The sequence below is a fragment of the Onychostruthus taczanowskii genome, unplaced genomic scaffold, assembly GCF_017590055.1.
Source record: "Onychostruthus taczanowskii isolate IOZ18803 unplaced genomic scaffold, ASM1759005v1 scaffold114, whole genome shotgun sequence".
Classification (NCBI taxonomy): domain Eukaryota; kingdom Metazoa; phylum Chordata; class Aves; order Passeriformes; family Passeridae; genus Onychostruthus; species Onychostruthus taczanowskii.
In genome coordinates, this window is record NW_024498074.1 from 1,548,575 (window position 1) to 1,568,353 (window position 19,779).

General features: G+C 47.7%; 1 protein-coding gene across 1 annotated transcript in view; it reads right to left on the reverse strand.

Annotated features, from left to right (window-relative positions):
* ANTXR2 (ANTXR cell adhesion molecule 2) overlaps nt 1-19,779 on the reverse strand; it is a 77,477-nt gene that overhangs the window by 41,035 nt on the left and 16,663 nt on the right. Inside the window, exons 8-10 of the mRNA XM_041427420.1 lie at nt 12,257-12,317; nt 11,200-11,295; nt 8,465-8,534 (exon numbers count right to left, since the gene is read on the reverse strand). Of these exons, the coding sequence (XP_041283354.1) occupies nt 8,465-8,534; nt 11,200-11,295; nt 12,257-12,317 (227 nt within the window). The remainder of the gene's footprint in view (nt 1-8,464; nt 8,535-11,199; nt 11,296-12,256; nt 12,318-19,779) is intronic.

Here is a 19,779-nt window from a genome sequence, read left to right on the forward strand (position 1 = left end):
AGGGAATGTGAGAGAACTCACCCACTGTGGGGGAAGCCAGCAAGGAACGACTCTGATCTTGTGGAATCATGGGAACCCGCAGTAGCAGGGTATGAAACATCATTATTCTGTTAAAGCAGACTATTAATTCAGCTCGGGATCCTATGGCCACTGCATGATGTGCAGCACTTAGTTCTGCTCACGCAGTCCTCGCTAATGCTCTGGGAACACTGCGTGCCCTAGGAGGGACATGAAGGACTGCGCCAGAAATTACTACTGATCTTAACACCACATCCATATGGCTGAGGGGCCTGTTAGCCTGTACAATTCATTGAGGATGTTTCCATCTGTGAATAGGTCCCATTATACCCTAATTGTGTCAGACTAAATGTATTTCTAAAATATTTGCAGAAGTTAATATTTATGACAGACATTAAGCCTACTCCAGCCATATTTCTGGCTTCCCCCCACCTGAGTTGATTTCTCTGGCTATTCTGGAGGGGGCAGGTTGTCCCATGGGAGCACCAGACACTGGGAACCATACTGGTTTTCGTTTATGTCGGAACAAAATGTTGTGTAGGGAAATACACCCGAACCCTTACATTTAATGTGCCTACAATTAAACACTTCACCTCAGTGAGTTTGCAACAGGAAGACCTGGTACAGGTGGGAGCAGTTCTGACCCCCCTGGCTCCTGCCCAGGGCACAGGGGAAGCCCAGCTGTTTGCAATGAGGATAATGCCAATATCCTGCCCAGGCTGGACTGGCCATGGGCACAGCAGCACTGGGGGGGTATTGCCTTCACCTGAGCACCCTGAGGGGCTCTGCAATGGTGAAAACAACAGGGAACAGGTGAAAACAGCCTGACCTGCAGCTGGCATCCTACCAATTGCTGAGCAGCAGGAAGTCAAAAGGGAGAAGCACAGGTGGCTTCCTTTTTGGCTGGTGCTGGGAATGGCTGCATCTCCTACATCAGAGAGGTGCTGGCAAGGCTGGAAGGGGACTGAGAAGCTGAGAGAGCCCAGAGTTCATCCTGGGGGCTGGGACCTCCTGCAGCAGCAGCAGCAGGCTGCCTGCTCTCTCCATTTGATGCATCCCAAAGGACAGCTGGCCTCTGAGAGGTAACTGGGCTCTTTGTGCTTTTGCCTTTTCACACTAGTGAACGGTGTTATGTGGAGTGGGAAATATTTTAGTCAACATCCTGCCTCTTAACTTGCCAGTCTTATTGAATTCTCTTTTTAATTGGTCCCCTTGTCTCTGAACAATGTTTTTTTCCAAGTGATATGTAGTCACCATGCAGGTTTCAGACTGAGGACGAAGCCTGGAAAATTGGTCCTTTAACCCACACTTGCATGCTGACACCAGCTGCCAAGCTCTCGAGTGGCTCAGCACTCAGCACAAGCACTGCCCCTTACCTTAGTGAGTAATTCAGCTCTGTGGCCAAATGACACCTCTGTCTGCATTGCCACAAAGGCTGTGCTAAGGCTACTTAGTGAACAGCACTACAGAAAGAGATCAGTGTCAGTTAGAGAGAGAACAGAAATGCTCAACACAGCCACAGCATATTAATCCTTTCTTGAGTGACCCTGAAAGACATGTGAGACTGAGCTGCAGCTTGCAAACACTTTGTCTGCCTTTGCTGACAACAGCTTTTCTAAATTTTTACCTTTTTCAGCAGAGGAAGAAAAAGTGACAAAACAAAAATAACAGTAGTAAAGGTAGTCATAGTAAGCAACAGCTCTCCTCCCTCTGGTTTTCAGCTGCTCACTTCCATGTTATCAGAAAACTCATAATTTCTGCACACCTTTCTCAGCACTTGTTCAGACAGGCAAAGGGGTGTTTTGCACATGAGCAGGACCAAGTTCTGGGCTTGTCTGACTAAACAGGTGATGACATGTGCGTGTACCTGTGTGCACTGGAAATCACGGGGATTTGTGTACTTCAGTACTTGTGGACAGCTTCTGTGGGAGAAACACCTGGGGGGGGTTGTCAGGGGCATCTTTAAAGTGTGAGTGTGGACTTTGTGATAAGATAGACTGTCTCAGGTTACTGCTGTTGTCTGTTTGTCCATCTGGTAGAGCACAGTGAGCCACAGGTGAGGTGTAACCTGCAGGTGTGCCTAGGTACCAAGTAACCAAATGTTGCAGAGGGGTGTCAGGTGAGCACCCGGAGAGTTCCAGAGTTGGGTATGTGTGAGGGCAGTGGGACTGCTGGATGAATCCAGCTGTGAGAGGTGTGGCTGGGCCGTTCTGCCAACAACGGGCCAGCAAGGTGTGGCACTGGCTGCTAGGTCAGGAGTCATTGGGAGCTCGTGGCCTGCTTGCAGTGTGAGGGAGATACCGCTGTGCCATGCGAACATGAGGCACTGACTTGGTGCGGGAATGTCAGCGTGTCGGCCCGAGCACTCGAGTGTGTCCTCTGAGAGCACTAATGGTGCCGGATCGGCTCGCATGCTATTCAGATATTTATTTTGTGTTTGCTTGAAGAATCAGGCCAATGTTTTTGAAAGCACATTTAACTATACCATATGCCTACTTAAATCATCCCTATCAAACAAGTTGTGGGTTGCTGCTCTGGTTCATTCTGTTCTGTTTTCCCTCCCTTCCCAATGTGTTTATGTGTATTTATCCAATTTGCTCTGTTCCTCGTGCCAAATGGCAGGTCTGAGATCCCAGCCAGGCAGGGGCAGCTGTGCTATTGTTGGTGTCTGACAAAACAGAGGTCATGGGCTGGGCCTGCAGCTCTAGCTCTAATGACAGCTTGTGCGGGACATCATGGGGCAGTTACAGTGTAAGCAGGTTTCATGTGCCCTCAGAACTAGGAATAAACCTTGCCCCTTGGTAACTTAGAACTTAAGTCTCACTTTTAAGATGTAATTTCTGGCAAATTAGCCTCTTGCAAAATATTCTGCTGTTTGTTTATTTCATTGCCATAACTCCTTCCTCTGTCTGGAAAACACCCAAGTTTAAACAGCCCCACCACAAAAAGCCAAGACCTGAAAAGCCAGCCAAGAGCCTCGGTGGAAGAAAGGGGCTCTCCTGCATGGAGCTGATCCTAGCTGTTCTCTCTTCTAAGACTGATGAGTGTTATGAGCCCTGCCAGCCTAGGAAGTAACTGTCCATAGGAAGGAGAAGGCTTTTGTCCTTCCCTCCCTGGAAGGTTGTTCCAAGTCCAGCCTAGCAGTTCCAGGCAGTGACACAGCAAGGCGTGACCATTCCCAATGCCCGCTGTTCAGCAAGAGATCAATCTGCAGGGCTATGGAATTCTGAACTCTCTGCTCCTTGGGTGGCTTGACACTTTATCCCCTCTTCCTGCTGCCTTCCAGCCCAGAAGGCAGGAGTCCCTAAGCTATGGAGAAGGGTGTTCCTTGGAGCTGCATGCCGGCTCTGAGGCACCAGAGCAGGCTGCAGTGTCTGGGCAGCTGGGGAGAGGAGGCACAAGTCCCTGGGGCCGCTCGGGGAGCGCGCAGCTGCTGCGAGGCTGCCTGGCTCCGGCTGCGGCACTGCCGTGCTGCTCGGCATGGAAAAGGGAGCGCTGGGGAAACAGCACATCTGTCACCCACACACAGCCACAACCTCCGCTCAGGGAAGCACCAGATGTGTTTATTCGAGGCATGTACTAACTAGCTACTTAATGGCTTAGAATTATTAGCCACAAGTTAATTAGGCAAACATATTCACTATCAGTCACCTTACAATCACTTCTTCAACACTGCTTTTACTTCCTGAGTGACTTTATCAAGCACAGGAAACAGGAGGGGAAAACTACAAATTCCACAAAGGAGCTGCAGCAAGAAATAAATGTGTGAAAGGGGTTCACAGGGTCCTAATGAATGCTGGAGTGCACAGGTGAGTGCCTATCCATGCTGCCAGCACAGTGGCACAGGGGAGGAAGCAGCAAGACTTAAGTGGCTGCAGCTGATGGGGAAGAAAAGAGAAGTAACAGTGGAAAAAATTATTCCTTGGAGTAGTTAAATCAAATGTGCAAAGACTGGCTTCCCTGCTGCTGTGTGTACTGGGTATGTGCCTGGAGGTGCAAGTGCTTGCTTGGCATCCTGCCTGCACCAAGAATTTGGGACCACCACTGTCCCAAGGGAATGGGCTCTGGTTCCCCAAAATGCAAGACACAAAAGCAGCTGGTCAGTTCCTGGCTCCCAGGTCACAGGCAGCAGTGAATGGAGTCATGGCAGAAGAGGATCTATCTTTGGGTAGTGGGAGCAGTCAGGATCCCTGGATAGGAGCCTTCCATGACAACCACTCTGGAGAGCACCTTCCAGCTGCTCTCCAAAGGGACAGCTGTCTAGAAACCCAGTGAGGTAATCTGAAGGATGGAGCCCGCAATCCATTCATCTTCTCTGTGTCTGTTTGCTTTCATGTGTCCATGCTCTTCCCCTACAGCTGGTGCTGGTATTAATAAAAATGACACTTAGAAAATGGAAAGCAAGATTCAAGGTACCCCTGTTCCACTGCCATGGAAACATGTTGCACCCAGAAATCCTAGAGCCCCTAGAGCTGAATGTGAGGCACGTGATGGGTAACAGATTACCTCCTGCATTGCTGTGTGCTTTGTGCCAAGTGAGCTGCCCCAGACTCCATCAGCTCTTTGGAAACTGCAGGTAACCAAGAATTTGGCAATAGAGTGGTCATTTTCCTTTCTACCACCCAGCAAATAATTCCTATTGAATCTTTGCTCGTTAAGTGCCACCAGCTGTTTGTGTTGGACAGGATGTATGAAGCCATAAATGGAAGCTGAAGACAGCAGCATTTGAATAGAGGGCAAATAAGGTCACTAATAGCAGCAGTGTGCACTGTTCCACCTTGGCATGCAAGCTGGTCACCTGTGAGAGAAGTTTCACTTACACTCAGGTTTAGGCTGGGATTTTCCTTTTTTGGCTCTGTTATTCCTTAAGGTTCTGAGCCCAAGGAGAAGGACGCTGCATTCTTCTGTCCTAGCAAAACCTGAGTTCAAGTGCAGGACACACAAAGATGGAAGCTGGCCAGCACTGCAGCTGCATGAAAAAACAGCCTTCTGTAGTTCCCTGGACTATTTTAAGAACAATGACAATTCCTCAACCTGTTGGTTCAGTTTGAATAATCCACTGCCTGGCCTACATCCATCCTTTCCTGCCTGACTTAGAGGAGAGTCTGCACAAGACTGGATGTTTGCAGCAGGCACCGTCAAGATCCTAAACGTTACTGCGATATTCTAGTGAGAAATGAGAGTTTAAATAGACTGACATAAGTAGTAGTCACACAACTATTCAGTAGAAGCATTTCAGTAAAGCAATGTTTCCTTGTGCTAGTTTGAACTGTAGTTACTGTCATGCACTCACCTAATAAAAGCCAATTTGTACGTGTTCAGGCAGTGTGAGAAATGCTGTTTTCCCACTGGTGTTCCATGCAGGGCACAGGGGGTTTCACCAAAGGCTGACCAGAGCAGAAGCCAGCTGCAGGTGAAGCCAAGCCTACAGACAGATTGCTCTGAATGCAAACTCACAGAACTTGGGCAGTGAGAGGGCAGAAGTGAAACTAGCAAGGAATGCAGACTTGTAAAATATCACTGTTTTTCCTGTACTAGTGTTCAGGGCCAGTGATCACTAGTAGTCTCTTGAAAGAGACAAGGGCTCTGACTGCCTTCCGAGGCACAGTGACAACAGGAATATGTACAGGAATGGAGAGGTCACAGCTGCCTCTGGCTTGGTTTGATGCTCTCGAGCTGTGGCAGGACAACAAATCCAAGTCTCTGCTAAAAAGGGGAAGTGATTTTCTCTAATATTCTGAGACCCTCAAAATGTGACTTTTAAATGGGCAGTGCAGCAGTATCAGAGTCCTGTTTACTAACCAGGTTGATTGTGTTGTTACACTTGCCACCACAGTGCATAGGTGATCTCCCAAAGCAATTCAACCTGGGTTAGCCTCCTCACCTTCCTGCCAGGTGTATGTGTACTTTCCCTTTCTGCTTTATTTCAAATTCGTAACTTGTTTTATATGGCATGGGTTGCTTGTGTGAAAATCGTGAATAACTGTCAGCTGTTAGCTGATCAGGAGCCTTGTAAGTGGGCTGGGTTTGTAAGCAGACTATGGAATTTTGCACTTTAGAAGCAGCATGACAAGAAGGGATTTTAAATGGCACAGGCAGCACAGTCATGTTGTCACCCAACCTAAGGATGATACATCCATCTGCTACAGGGTACTGTGGAAAAGCAGACTGAAAAAAATGCTTGGTTTAATCTACAGCTGGCACTTGGGAAGCTCCAGACTCAATGCAGCCAACAGCTGGGAAGGAAGCAGAAACACGCCATGGCCAAATTCCAGGAGAGCAGGGGCTCACCAACACAACATCCTGAATACTTTGTCATTTTCTCTATTTCACACAGCTTAGTATTGCTCTGCATGTGACATCATCAGGCAACAAGAAGTGTCTCTGATTAGGAAAAGATACTATGAAACCTGTTACATGAGTCTTGACTGTTCACCCAGAAACTAAACTGTGAGTTTAGAAGTCACACAGCAAGGTAACTTAGGCTGCTTGTGTTCCCTTTATTCCACCCAAAAGAGCACTAGAAAAGAACAGAGCAGTTGTTGCTACATTAGTGACTAATATTAGCTCCACTACATGAGGAATTACTGGGAGATATCCAGCACTAGTCTAGGCTGTGCCAATGGGAAGTTAAGAGTTCAAGTACGTACATATCTTTCATAGCTGTCAGTCTTGTGCACAGTAAACTGCTCAGCTCTGGGCCAGAGCTCCAACTCCTTCAATAGGATGTCAGGGAACTGTGTTTCACAAGGTAACTTGGGAAAAGGTGTTTTCCTGTGATCCTGTAGAACTCCGACTGTATTGTGCTCAGGTGCAGTTCCACACTGCAGTTCCAGGGTGGCAGCTGTCTGGTTCAGTACCACTCCACAGTGCAAGGGAAAATGCAGCATGTGCAACTAACTTGCACAGCTTTAACCTATACCAATGTGCCATGCACTTCACATGCCTTTGGCAGAACTGGCTGATTACGTACTCTGGGACAAGCTGTGTGTGGAAAAGCCTTTACAGCATCAGCTTTTAGGGAGCTTCATACTGGGACTGTATGTAATGTATGCTTTGTACTGGGAGTGTATGTAGTTGCTACTGCCCTTCTGTTGTGCAGTAAGTGCACTGAAATACCTGGCCTGGGGAACAGGGGTTTGAACCCAACTGACTGACATTGTCCTGATGACAAAATCAGTTCCCTTACAGCTGTGGTGGTGCTGACTGGTTTCAGCTGAGCCAGAAGCTGCAGAGCTGCTGCGCTGAGGGATGCACAGGGATCTGACACCCTGCTGCACGTGGCACAAGACGTGTTTGTCACACAGCCATGTGAAAAGCAACATCAGGAAACGCATCGGTACTGAATCCCTCACCCTCCCTCTGCGCTGCATGCAGCTCTGCTCCGTGCTGGTTGTCCCTGCCAGCCATGACACAGCTCAGGAGGCAAACCCTCTGGCCCGAGCCGCCCCACTGGGGTCAAGCACTGAACGTTCTTCCTTCTTTCCAGCTTCCCTCCCCCAGCCTGCTGTTCCACACACAAACCAGATGTGCCTCTGGAGCTTTGCTCTCCATCTGGCAGCACAACTGGGGCGGCTGACTGTTGCTCAAGTCAGAAATATAGCTACAGACCAGTCATCTATACAACGTGCTTACCTCTTCAGCTCCTGAACTGCCACACATAAAGGCCAGTGCAGAACTGCTGTGCTTCCTATTGGATCAGCATTAGCCTCACGCCTAGTAAGTCTCTGGGAATAACTACTTGACAAACAGCCAAAGCCTTGGCCCTCCCACAGCACCCAGATCTGATGTGCAGTTTTCTGATTTCAGATTAGCTTAGGGTCTTCAGAAATGTGCACAGTGAAGTCCAAGTGATCATAAGGCCCTGAGGCACCTTTGAGTTGGAGAGGAGGAGGGAAGGATTAGTTCTCCAAGGGCCAGAAGTAATGTGCAGCCCTGGCTGGTGACACTGAGAATAAGGCCAGAGCTGCAGTTTAGCCCCAGTGCTGGAGCTGTTAACTCATTGGATCAGCATGTGTGGAGCAGGGGTACGTGTCCTGACACCTAATTTTAATAATAGCTTGTAAGTGTCAGTGGTAATGTCATCTCTCTAACAGTGGGCCTGAAGAGGATCTGGACAAGAGCATATTATGCCCTGTTAAAACAGCTAATCTGCATAGAAGTTATGACAAGCCAGATCTTTTCAGTATTTCATAAACTGGCTGAATATTCATTTTTAAGGCACTGTCCAAATGGGTTTGGTCACAGATGACTACTCAAAGTCCACTCCAAATCTGGCATATACACCAGGGAAATAACACAAGAATGGGGGAAAAAATGCAACAACAAACCACCCCCTGTAAAAGCAACATAATATTGCCTTCAGCCAAACCCCTCCCAGTTAAGGTCAGCTATAATGGTGCCAAATTCCAGCAAAACATGGGCTGGCATTTGGTTCAGTACTTACTGGCCGCTTTTGTACAGGATCGGTGCAGGGCAGAGCAAAAAATCAGACTGTACTGTTTTAGGCCTTTCATCTGAAAAACAAAAATCACGTGAGCTTACTATGCTGTGCAGCTCAGGTGAGGAGCTGCCATGTGAGCAGCCGTGCTGCTGTGAGGTCCCTCCGTTCCCATGCTCCTTGCTGGTCTGTCCTGGCTGAAACTGGCAGCAAGGCAGGCCCAGGGTAAGAACACAGAGCCCCAGAGCTGGCTGTAAGTGCCAGGTGAGCCCAGGTTACAGTGCTTATTGGAGCTACTCGAGTCAGCTCGTGCTCTTCCAGAGAGAACACTTCCCAGAACTGACACCATCTTTGTGGAGAGTGAGAACACTATTAGCAGTTTCCTGGTAGTTGGAAGATGAAGGTTTGTTTCTAGTTGGTTCCATCCCTGTGCGTTGCATTGCAGGACTGTTTTATTAGCTGTGACTTGAATGTGTTTTTCTCCAGTGTTTCTTCTGCTTTTGAGTCTGTGTGATTTGCAAACCTCTTTCACTTAGAAAGCACCTATCTCTAGAGCACACAAAGCACTTATTTGTAGAGCCTTGTGTCCAGTACAGCATTGCTGTTCTGCAGATGTGAGGAGGGGAGGATGGAGCTTTTTTGCCTCATGTGCCTGCTAAATTCAGCTAGGATTTTTCAGGGGGAAATTCAGTTCCTCTGTGCAGACCCATCAGCCCGAACTTCCCCACTGCAGGACTAATCATTTCTGTGCAAGGACTGTTTCCTGACTGTGGGGTGAGAGCAGAAAGTGATCTGCCAGATCAACTTGGAGATGATTCTGTCCTGCATTTCAGGAACAGGCAGACAGACAAGCAGTTCAGGGGCAGCTGAAGGAGGAGCTGTTGGCATAAATGAGCTTTTCATATGTGCTATAATCTGCACTGACTGCTTGGCCTAGATTTGGGGCTAGTTGTGAGGTGGGGAAGAGGGATTAGCACATTGCCATATGTTTTTGTCTTAATGGTATGTTTCATAGATTATTTTTCTATCCCACAGCTCCATTTGGCAGGTTTCCTTTCTAGCATTTGGTAATGGTTCTTTATAAATGCAGAAGGAGAAAGATGCCAAATGCATCCTTTAAAAGCAGGGGCGCTGACACAGTAAGGGTGTGCTCAGAGGCTGGTCCCAAAGAGAGGCCAGGCTCTCAGTGAGGGGAACTCCAACACCAGCAGATCCTCACCCAAGTGCCCTCACATACTGAGGGTTCTGCCAGTCTTCTGTAGAGGGGACTGCAATGACACGGGGATGCCTGTCCTTCCCTTGGGACCATCTCCTTCCTCCTGCTGCTGCTCCAAGCGCCCCCCCTGTCTTCCTGCTCATCCTGGCTCCACTGGCCCCCTTTAGGCGTCCTCTGAAGCAGGCAGCCAGAATCCAGCACAGAGCTGTGGAGAATGACCCCATGTACTGGGGGAAGGACCACTTGAAATGCCCCTGCTTTCTGCCTGTGCTAGTCCCCAGCCGCTCGCTGTTGTCCATTGCTGAAGACGTGAACTGGACCGGGGGGATGTAAAGGCCCTGGCAAGACCCCATAGAGCAGATTGTGTTTTTATAATCAATACATCACTGTGCCATTCCCCTACCCTCATGTGCTTCAGCACACCCCTTTCAGAAGCCAAGAAAAAACAAGCAGCCCAGAGCTGTAGTTGGCAATTCTCACATCAGATGGTAGCAAGTATTTGTGGGCAATGGGAAGCAGAGGTGACAATTGTAATGGAAACTGAAGGGAAATTTATACAAGCGGAATTGACTTACACAGGCTGCCTGCATCCAGAACTACTGGGTTACCCTGTTATACTGCCAAATTATTGTAGGTATTTAACAGGCAGGAGAAACTGGCAGCCCACTGCAGTATATACAGTTTCCAGGCTAATGAAGACACTGCACTGGAAACACAAATTTGATTGTGCAGGAATTTAAGACAGGCTAATACATAAATCAGACACTAGGCAGGGAAAAAATCAGTTGTAGTTTTTCCTTGAACTTCTTTTTTTTTATTTTTTTTCCAGTCTAGCTGCCTTCTGTGGAATTCTGTTTAGATCTAGAAGTTGGATGTACTTATCCTAGCCATCCATTTGAGCTTCTGGATAGAAAAAGCAAACTCACATATAAGCTAGAGCAAAGTACCAGTACCAGGTGTCATGGTTACCATCTGAAACAGAATTGCTTTGTGCTGTGGCTGCAGCAAGCCCTGATGCTGGGCAGACAGAGCTCATGGACCATGACAAACAGACCACTGCTCTGACCTGGCCTTTTTCTATGCTGTTGCAGGAGGAGGACTGACCTGCCCCTGAAACCCACAGCACACCTGGCACACCACCCAGGACCGGCAGAGACCTTGCAAAAAACAAGGTAAGTGCCTCTGGGAATTGCAGTGGGATGTCTTGGCCAGGATTATCGTGCAGAAAGGGACCTCAGTCAGTACACTGCAGCCACGGGCTGGTTCCTCAGCAAACATGTGCTTGCCCAAACGTCAGGAGCCAAAGAGTTCTCACCATGCTAATGCCTGCAGCAAGGGGGCTGCCAACACTGCTCACAGCTAAAGGCACCTGATAGCACATTGAAACCACTGAGCAGAGTGTGAAACAACCTTCCTCCCTTTACTAATCCTCCGAGCTCTCCTCCTTTTTGCTATTTTCTCTCTGAGTTTTCATGAGCTAACTACAGGACTACACAGGCAGACGAGGGCAAACACCTGCACTTACGGATTGTTGTTCCGTTCACTTGATAGGTACAAGTCACGCTGTCGTTTCTCCCACCAAGGGTTAAGCCGCTTCCTCTGAGGACAACCTGGAACTCCTCTGGAGGGGAAAGCAAACACACAAAATCACCAAACTGCACTAAGTTACACTTAGGCCACGGCAATCTCATTTAGGCTGTGATAAACAAAGCACAACATAGCAATGCTTCCAACTTAGTGAGATCTCCTTTTTTCCTGAGCCCTTGTGCTGGATTCTCCTTATAAATCAGCAAAGGCAAGATTTGCTCACAAATCTTTATTGAGACAGCCCTCTGAAACTGGAAGCAGATTCAGGCTATCAACATGATCCAGGGCTCAGCTGCGTAGTAAGACACAGTTTCTCAGTGAATGAGAAGTAGGGGACTTAGAACAAGACTCCCCAAACCCAGATCAGGCTCACTTGAAGTACCAGATGAAGAAAACATTTCTCCTTAGTACTACTTCTCTGCAAGCTGCCTAAGGGCCACGCTATCTGTGAGCTGTGCAGAGGAGGAGTGAAAACAGTTTTTTTTAACCAGGGCCACTGACTTCATCCAGAGCATCCACATTTTAACAAAAATATCCAAGGAACGTTTTGCAACTACCTTATTTTGATTGATCTCCAACTGTGTGTGGATTATGACGCTTAGAAAGAAGACAAGGCCTTAAAATTCTGTGCAACTCTTCTATTTAATTAATCTATTTCTCTTGCTGCCCAAAAATGCAGTCATGTGCTTTGTTCTCACACTCCACAGATTTTGAGGCAGATCTGACACAAGTGCAGATCACACTCAGGGGAGAGGGGTGGGTAAATGCTCTCCAACTTCCATGTGCATTACCCAAGCTAAGAAAGCAGGCCCTGGTGGTCAGCTCCTCTGAGGAGAACAAGAAGGCAACAGAGAAATCTCACGTTTCTCTAACTTCTTGAGGACTTAAGTTAGAGATGCTTTATTCTGGAGACATGCAGTTTTCCTTTGGATAAAATAGGGGGAAACCACAGTTCCATAATAATTGTATAGTATATTAAAGTTATACAACCTTACCTCCTACACAGACACTGGATGGCTCCAAATATAAAATCTCAGTGCACGATTGTTTCAAAACCTATTGGAAAGGAGGAAACAAATAGTCACAAATAGGTTCCATAGCACTATTTCAATGAGCAATCTTAGTTTAAAACAAATGCTTTTCCCTAGAATGCACATACAGCTACAGGTTTGGTTTGCTAAGTCTGACTTTGCAGGACATTGCCTGGAGCATGAGCAGCTCCTGCACAGTCAAGTCTAGGAGTTCCTAAGGCTAGGATTAGTTTGTTAAACTCCGGAGAGCCTTTAAAATATAATGATGTCCAGATCGCTATGCTGATTTTCCATGAACCCCAATCCTAGTGTTTAGGGCAAGAATTAATCACAAGGAGCCTGATCCAAAACCTAACCCAGGCAAGAGCAGTCCTCCACCAAGGAAGCCTGCTCGAGCCGAGCGCGCGTTACTGCGCGTGCCGGCGCCTTGCCCTGCGCGGAGAGGCACAGCGACAGCGGCGTTCCTGACTGCGCTGCCTGCCGCTGGACAGGCATCTCACTCCAGCTCTCCTCTTCCAAGGGGTATTTTCAGCAGGCATTCGGAAACATTCCGTGGCATCAGTTCAGGTCCCTGCATCACGTGCACAGCAGAGAGTCCTGTTACTGTCCCCTCTCTAGCTCCACTTGCCAGGTGTACGCCTGCTGCTGAGCTGCCCTGACTTCCTAGCCATGTCCCTCTGTCTTGCTCTTAACTCCTGCCTTCCTCTCAGTAGGATTCCTTGCACTCTGTGATGTTTCCCGGTGGTTCATGTTGCTACACATCCAGGCCCAGCAGAAACAATCACGTAGGCACTGCTCTGACAAGAAGCACGCCAAGCTCCAAGGAAGAGAGCATCTTGCCTCACTGAACACTTCCCATATTGTCTCTCTCCCCACAAACTGTTGAGCACAAATTAATTTTTTAGTGCTTTAAAACCCGTGTTAAATATTAAGTGGTATTTTAAAGAATAGAGACGTCGCAGGCGCGTGCGTTTGGATGAGACACAGCAACAGAGATCTTAGGAAAGAATGTAGCCTGGAGTTCAGTGCAAGCCAAGCAGTTCCTATTAGCCAAGGATCTTGTTTCCAAAAAAGGGCTTCAGCCTTTTGATTCCTATTGCAGTGTGGAGAGAAGTTATCCCTGGCTGGTTTGGGGGCTGGGGAATATTTTGTATAGCATTTTACTCCTTTGCTGCAACAGCATGTTCAGTTGTTTTCACTGAAGAGTCAGACAAATAGCTCAAGTGAAGCTGAGACTAGAGGCCAGCTTTCTGTGAAGTCCAGATCCAGCAGGTGGCACAGAATTCAGTAATTTTGTTTTTGCTTTTAGAGGGAGAACCTTCCAGCCCCTCTCCTGGCTCCATTTGCCCAGTGTCTGAGAAAGGGTCAATGATATGACCTGGAGCCTGGGGAGAGGGGAAGACAGTCTGGGACAGGACCTGAGTTCCCTTGCAAAGCAGTGGTTCTCTAGTTTCATTACATCCCAGGGTGCATTTTCTAACACTGTGATTCCAAATGCAATATAAATCAGGAAAAAACCTACTTGGATATATTTAACCACCTTTGGATTTCAGAACAAACCGGGGGGGCAGACACAATAACCCAAACTGAGCTGAAATACAGTGTAGATAAAATGGTCACAAATCATGAACAAAAGCAAATTTCAATATAGGGGTCAGAATACACTGATCTCCTGCGTGGAATCCATTTTCATGCATGCTCTTGGCTAAAGCAGAAAATTCCAGATGCTAATACTGATCGTAGAAATAACTGCTTTGACAATAATTTCTCATAATTTTTATTACTGCCATCCTTTGCTTAGCTTAAGCAAGCTGCACTGTTTAGAGACTCTCTCTTTGCAAGGGTGGAGGCCTAATTCTACCATTCCGCCCCCCTCAAACAAAGCTTATAGTGGGGTGAAAAAGCCTCTGAAACTACTAAAATTTGGGTTTGTAAGTTTGTCCGGTTGTTTTCCATCCTTCAAATAAGGATAATGGTAGAGAAATGGGCCGTGTCCCCAGAAGCTCCTCTCCTCAAGGATCAAGCTTGCTTAAAAATCAGACATCAAACCTCGTCAAGGACTAACTGGATTCAGGTGGAGCCAATCAGAAGCACACAAATATAGTTCTTTGCTTAACCTCTGCTTAGGTTCTGGGTTCTCCTTAACAGTCCCTCTCAGCAACACTGAAACACTGCTCAGAACTGAGTTTCCCCAAAGCTGAACAGAAGCCATCACGCTCTCTGCAGGGTCCAAGCCCACGAGCTGTCCTGAGCACCAGCCCTGTGTACGGTTTGGCTCATCAGGATTCTGCCACCACCACGGGAAACTGAGAATATTTTCAATACAGCAACTGCTGCATGTGCTTTCATGTGTGGGGGAAATGAACGTATTTGCATGGCTTAGAAGAAGGTACAGAAACTTGACACCTTTAATTGTTCCCACTCACTCTTTCCTGTCTGTTTTCATCTTTTTTCCCTTTCCACGCAAGCTATTCCTTCCAGCCAGCACAGTGCACTCCAATAGAAAGTTTTTTCCCCCTGGGGAGAAATGAAGCGAAGGCATCTTACCCGTTTTTCCTTATGATCTATGTGCGTTATTTAACATGCCTTCACACCCCTGTCCTTTAGAATGTAAAACTAACTTTAAACTATCCTGCTATGGAAACCTGGGCTGCAAAGTCAGCAAGGGCAAAACAAACTCCACAAAAATCTATACAGTGCTCCCTCTTTTCCAGTTCAGGATAATCCAAGACACTGCAAATTCATTATTTAGAAACCTACTGCCCACAAGAAAAGTTGAAATAATAACTCTATAAGGCCATCCTTGGATAGGACAGTTAAGCACTCTGCTGACATAAAATAAATTCAAATAAGACAAATTGCCACATTTTAACAGCATGCAAGGAGAGATTCTGAGAATTGATGTCATCCACTTTGCCTCCAGAGGTCCACACCAAATATAGGACTCTGCTCCCAGGCTCACAAAGGCTTTTCTCTCATTCCCTGCCCTCCCCTTCCTCCCAGTGCTGGCTTTACCAGAGAGAACCAAATCCCCACAAACCCAAGAGCAAAACAGAGCAAAAACCTGTCAGCCTTTGTCCTGCTGTCTTGCAGCTTCAGCAGTGGAGAGCTGTGCTAAGACTAGAGGGAGTTCTTCCCTTCTGAGGCGACCTGTGCAGTGCGGGAACGGTGCCAGCTGGAGCACAGTCTATCAGGTAAAGTGACCACAGCTGTGAGCAGCTAACAAAGGTGTGGCTGCTGGGGCAGGAGAAGGCAGTGGAGTTCTGTTCTGAGGCAGTCAGTCTCTTGGACTGTTCAAAAATGAGACATGGAATCCATGCCCCAAACATCCACGTGTTCAACAGCAGCACAACAGACTGCTCAGGAAATGGGTCTGTAGCTTCTCCGTGTTCAGGACTTGTTACATTGCTGCCATACAGCAGCAGCAGCAAGCAAGGATCTTATGTTTTAAACCCTGGGGCTTTTCAGAGCCAGCTCTTAGAGCAGCCAGCACAAGAACCAGTGGCACAAATGCAGCTTGTGCTCCATGCTGACTCTGCTGCCAGGCACTGCTGCGCAGCGATGGATGCATGCAGGGCAGCCTCCCACCCCTTCAGTGAAATCCCTTCTTATGGCTCTTGAGTGGACCCTGTGCAGTTCCTATAGCATCTCTCAGTAAAGCAAGTTGATCATTTCAGGACACTACTGAGAGCAGAAGGTACCAGAAGAGAAGCATCCAAGATACCCAGGGGCACTCACAAGCCAACTCGCCCTTGATGCAAACTCACTGGCACACCTTGGGTCCTACCTGCCCTAACAAGCTCTTCTTTGCTGAAAGGGTTGTTGTCAGTCAGCTGCTGGGCTGCCCAGCTTCTCTGGGAACACCACAGCCACAACAGCTGGGGCTGTGGAGCTTTAAACCACCTGTCTCCAGGCTATTTCAGTGGCTTACAAGTAAGCACACCTAAGTCTTCCTAAAACAGTTGTAGGAAGTTCATTTATCAGGTCCACTTACCCGTTACCAAAAGCTTTATCAGCTTTTCCATGTGCCTCACTTTTCACCTAGTGCATTTTTCCCAGACTTTCCTGATTGTTAAGGAGTACTTAAAATCCATATCTGTCCTCGTGGCTTTCTACGTGCTTCCCACTAGAAGGTTCCTGAAGGCTCACAGAAACTTCAGTTCACCATTTCTAAAGCAGTGGACTCCCATTTTTGTCGTTACTAATGCATTTCCTCCCAGCAGAGCTGCTGGAGAGACACTGCCTGTTTCTGACCTGCAGGTGTCTGAACTGACCGCTCACTGGGGTGTTGTCAGACCCGAGCTGCAGAAACACCCCACACCCAAATTCTGACATCAGCACTGAAAGGGCAGATGTCCCTGCAGCACGCTGCACAGAGGCAGACAACTAACAGGCTGACATCAAGCTCCCCACTGCTAATGGTCTTTGCAAACTCCACTTCTGTTTATCAATTCTGCCTTGCCAGAGAGATCTTTCCCCTGCTTTATGCAACATTTCTTCTTGTGGAAAATGTGCTTTGTGGATCTTCCAGGACCTCTTTAGCCTGTCACAGACCAGGCCTGGCTCTCCTGGACTCTTTTTTTCAACATCACTGCTGCCTCTTACAAGTTCTCAGTGTTTAACAGGAAAGCAGGATGGCTCCTGCAGTTTTTTCAGTATTTAGCCTGCCATTCCCTCAGCACATGCTGTGGAACAGAGCTGTACCAGGCGGCACAGTGTTACACAAACAACAACTTTCCCTTCCAGGACTCTAATGAAGGTTGTGTTCCATGAAATTGTGAGAACAATGCACTAGTAACAAGCCATGAGCAGCCCAACCATACAGAGACAATTAACAAAATACGCTAAGTGTCAATTTGTCTTGCAACCTCACTCGGTTTTGCTTAGCCCCGTATGCAGTTCAAAAGTTTTTGGCAGCAGGCAGCACCATAAATCATTAACTTGCATGGCATCTGTTCCTGCCCAGAACTGAAAACTGCATACAGGGTTTGGGCAGGTCATCATCACAGCTGGATTCTTCACTGAACCACCATAATGATTTCAAGAACTGAAAATGCTCTATGGCTGTGTAAAGCATTTGCTTCCTGGGATAGAGGTCAGAATAACCAGGAACTGCTGGAAGGAGACAGCTGCTGACACATTCTGGTCAGACTTGGCACACTAACAACTCTCAACAATTAAGGATTTCAAGGGCCACCAGTGGCCTTTCCTCCCTGTGGATCCATTCAAGCTTGCACCTCTGTTTACATCAGTGCACACCACAAGCTGACCACAAATCAGGGTGCTGTGAATTTTGGGGAAAGGCAGCATGAGTCTTTGAGTAAAGTGTATGTCCTGTAACAGAGCAAATGCATCCAACTTGCTATTTCCAGAACCTGTTTCTAAAGAAGAGAAAATGTTCACCTTTAAAAGCTCGTCTTGGCAAGACTTGTGCAAAACCCCCTGACAGCACCACAGGATCGCTTCCACACTTGGTGTGTGCACAGATAACATCCCTGCAGCTTTATCTCCTGGTCGACACACGAAGCCTGTCCCTGGAGCGCAGGCCATGGACACACTGCCAGCCAGAGTGTGCACAAGCCAGAGATGGCAGCACGGCCCCGAGAGCACCCTGCATGGCAGCCTCAGAGCCGCAGGCAGCAGTAGCTTTTCTGTGGAGACTCCTTTGCTTTCCTCCCTCCCTCCCAAATGTGAGGTCTGTAATTTTTCTCTAGGAATGCTACAAACAGAACAGCTGGTGAGCAAAATTGTAAGCTCAATGAAAAGAGCTAGAAACTAAACACTGTTCATGGTGTGACCTGCCATGAGGATGTGCTTTCCTCTTGTATTGTGCCAAGCTCCTCCCTCAGGTAACCACAAAACCAGCCTCATGAAGAGCTGCATCATCAGGATACGTATTTCAGGACACAGTGGCAAGCACCTATCTCATGTACTTGTCACTGCAACACACGAACTGTCAGTGTCATAAATTTATGGCAAGTGGGGGGCAGTAATGGAAGGTGATGAGGGGGCCCTGATAACAAGATAAAGAGTGTTTAAATCTATGCTGAGCATTCCGTGCCTCAGCTGGATCTGTGCATGCAGGCGAAGCCTCAAGGACTGCCAGCTGTGGGCCTTTTCTTGATGAGCAATTGCCTGCACCTTTGGGCTCCAGGTTTAGCTGCTCAGCAATGCCACTGGGTGTGGGGGCAGCTATTTAAATGGTAGGCAGGAGCAGGGCATGCAGATGGGCTCCAGAAGCTCAGATCAGAGCTGGGGAAACCTGTCCCAGCCTACGGAACACTGCTCCTCAGCGAGGCCATTCTCTGGTGAGTTAATGCCTTCTGGACCCCATCCCAGCTCGGGGCTGTGGAGCTCCTCAGAGGAATGTGTGATGAAGGCAGCACTGTGCTGGTGCTGGGTGAGCTGTGTCCAGTTGAGCTCACCCAGGTGCTTGGTTTAGTTCCTAAAACTATTCTGCTTCGTTCCTTCCAACTGGCTGCATCAGGACTGGGCTTACCCTGTGTTTCCATGTAGGTTTGTTTTTCTATGAGTCACTTAGAAGTATTACTGTCAGCTTGCTTCCTTTTTTTTCTTTTTAACTCAAAACTTTTTTTTTTTGCTACTACTGCTAAGACAGTAAAAAGGAAAGAGAAGTCAAGCAATGCTGGACTCACTGGTTTTGTTCCAGAGAATGAAATGCTGACTGTGCATTGAGCAGGATTTTTTGTGCTGAATTCAGTGACTCTTATGGCAATGTAAAATCAACATGTGTGAAATGAGGGTGATGAAGAATTTAGGTTGTATGTAGGCTGGCATTGTTACAGGTTTCTCATTCATGAGTTGTTGCTTTCTTTATGAAAATAGGACTTGTGCCCCCCCCCCCCCCCCCCCATAACATGGCAGAATTAGGTTTGAACAAAAAAATATCTAGAGTAGGTTACAAGAGTAAAGAAATTGAAGTAGAGCTCTGGATTTCTGTGATTACACTGGAGAAACCTTTATCAGATTTTTTAAGTGAGAAGCACCTTCACAGCCCACCTTAGGTTCTGGACAGGCCAGCCTGTCCATACAGCAATTAATGCTTGAACTCCCTGAAATTAACAGTTTCCAAAGTGCAGCCTCTCATTCTTTCTAGCGTTGGTTTCACATCATGTGCCTCTGCTGTGCTCAGGCAAGCTCTGTCATTTATCTCCCCAGCACCGAGCTGTGCAGAAAGGCACGAGGCAGCAGGACCACCTCACACTAGACGCAAGGCAATCAATTCAGGGTGACTTGGAACGAAACTCATGCTTTTCAAGCAAACACCATTTTGGTGCTTCTCTCCCACAAAGTCAGAGCAGGAACTGCAGCAGTTAATATCTAATGGGCTCTACCTTTCTCCGCTGCCAAACATCTGTGCCTGTGACTACACCTCGCTGCCAAGCCCAGCCTGCTCCCTGACACTGCTTGGCAGTGCCGTGGACAAAGAGCGAGGGGAAGGGGAAGGCTGCTACCCTGTCCCCTAT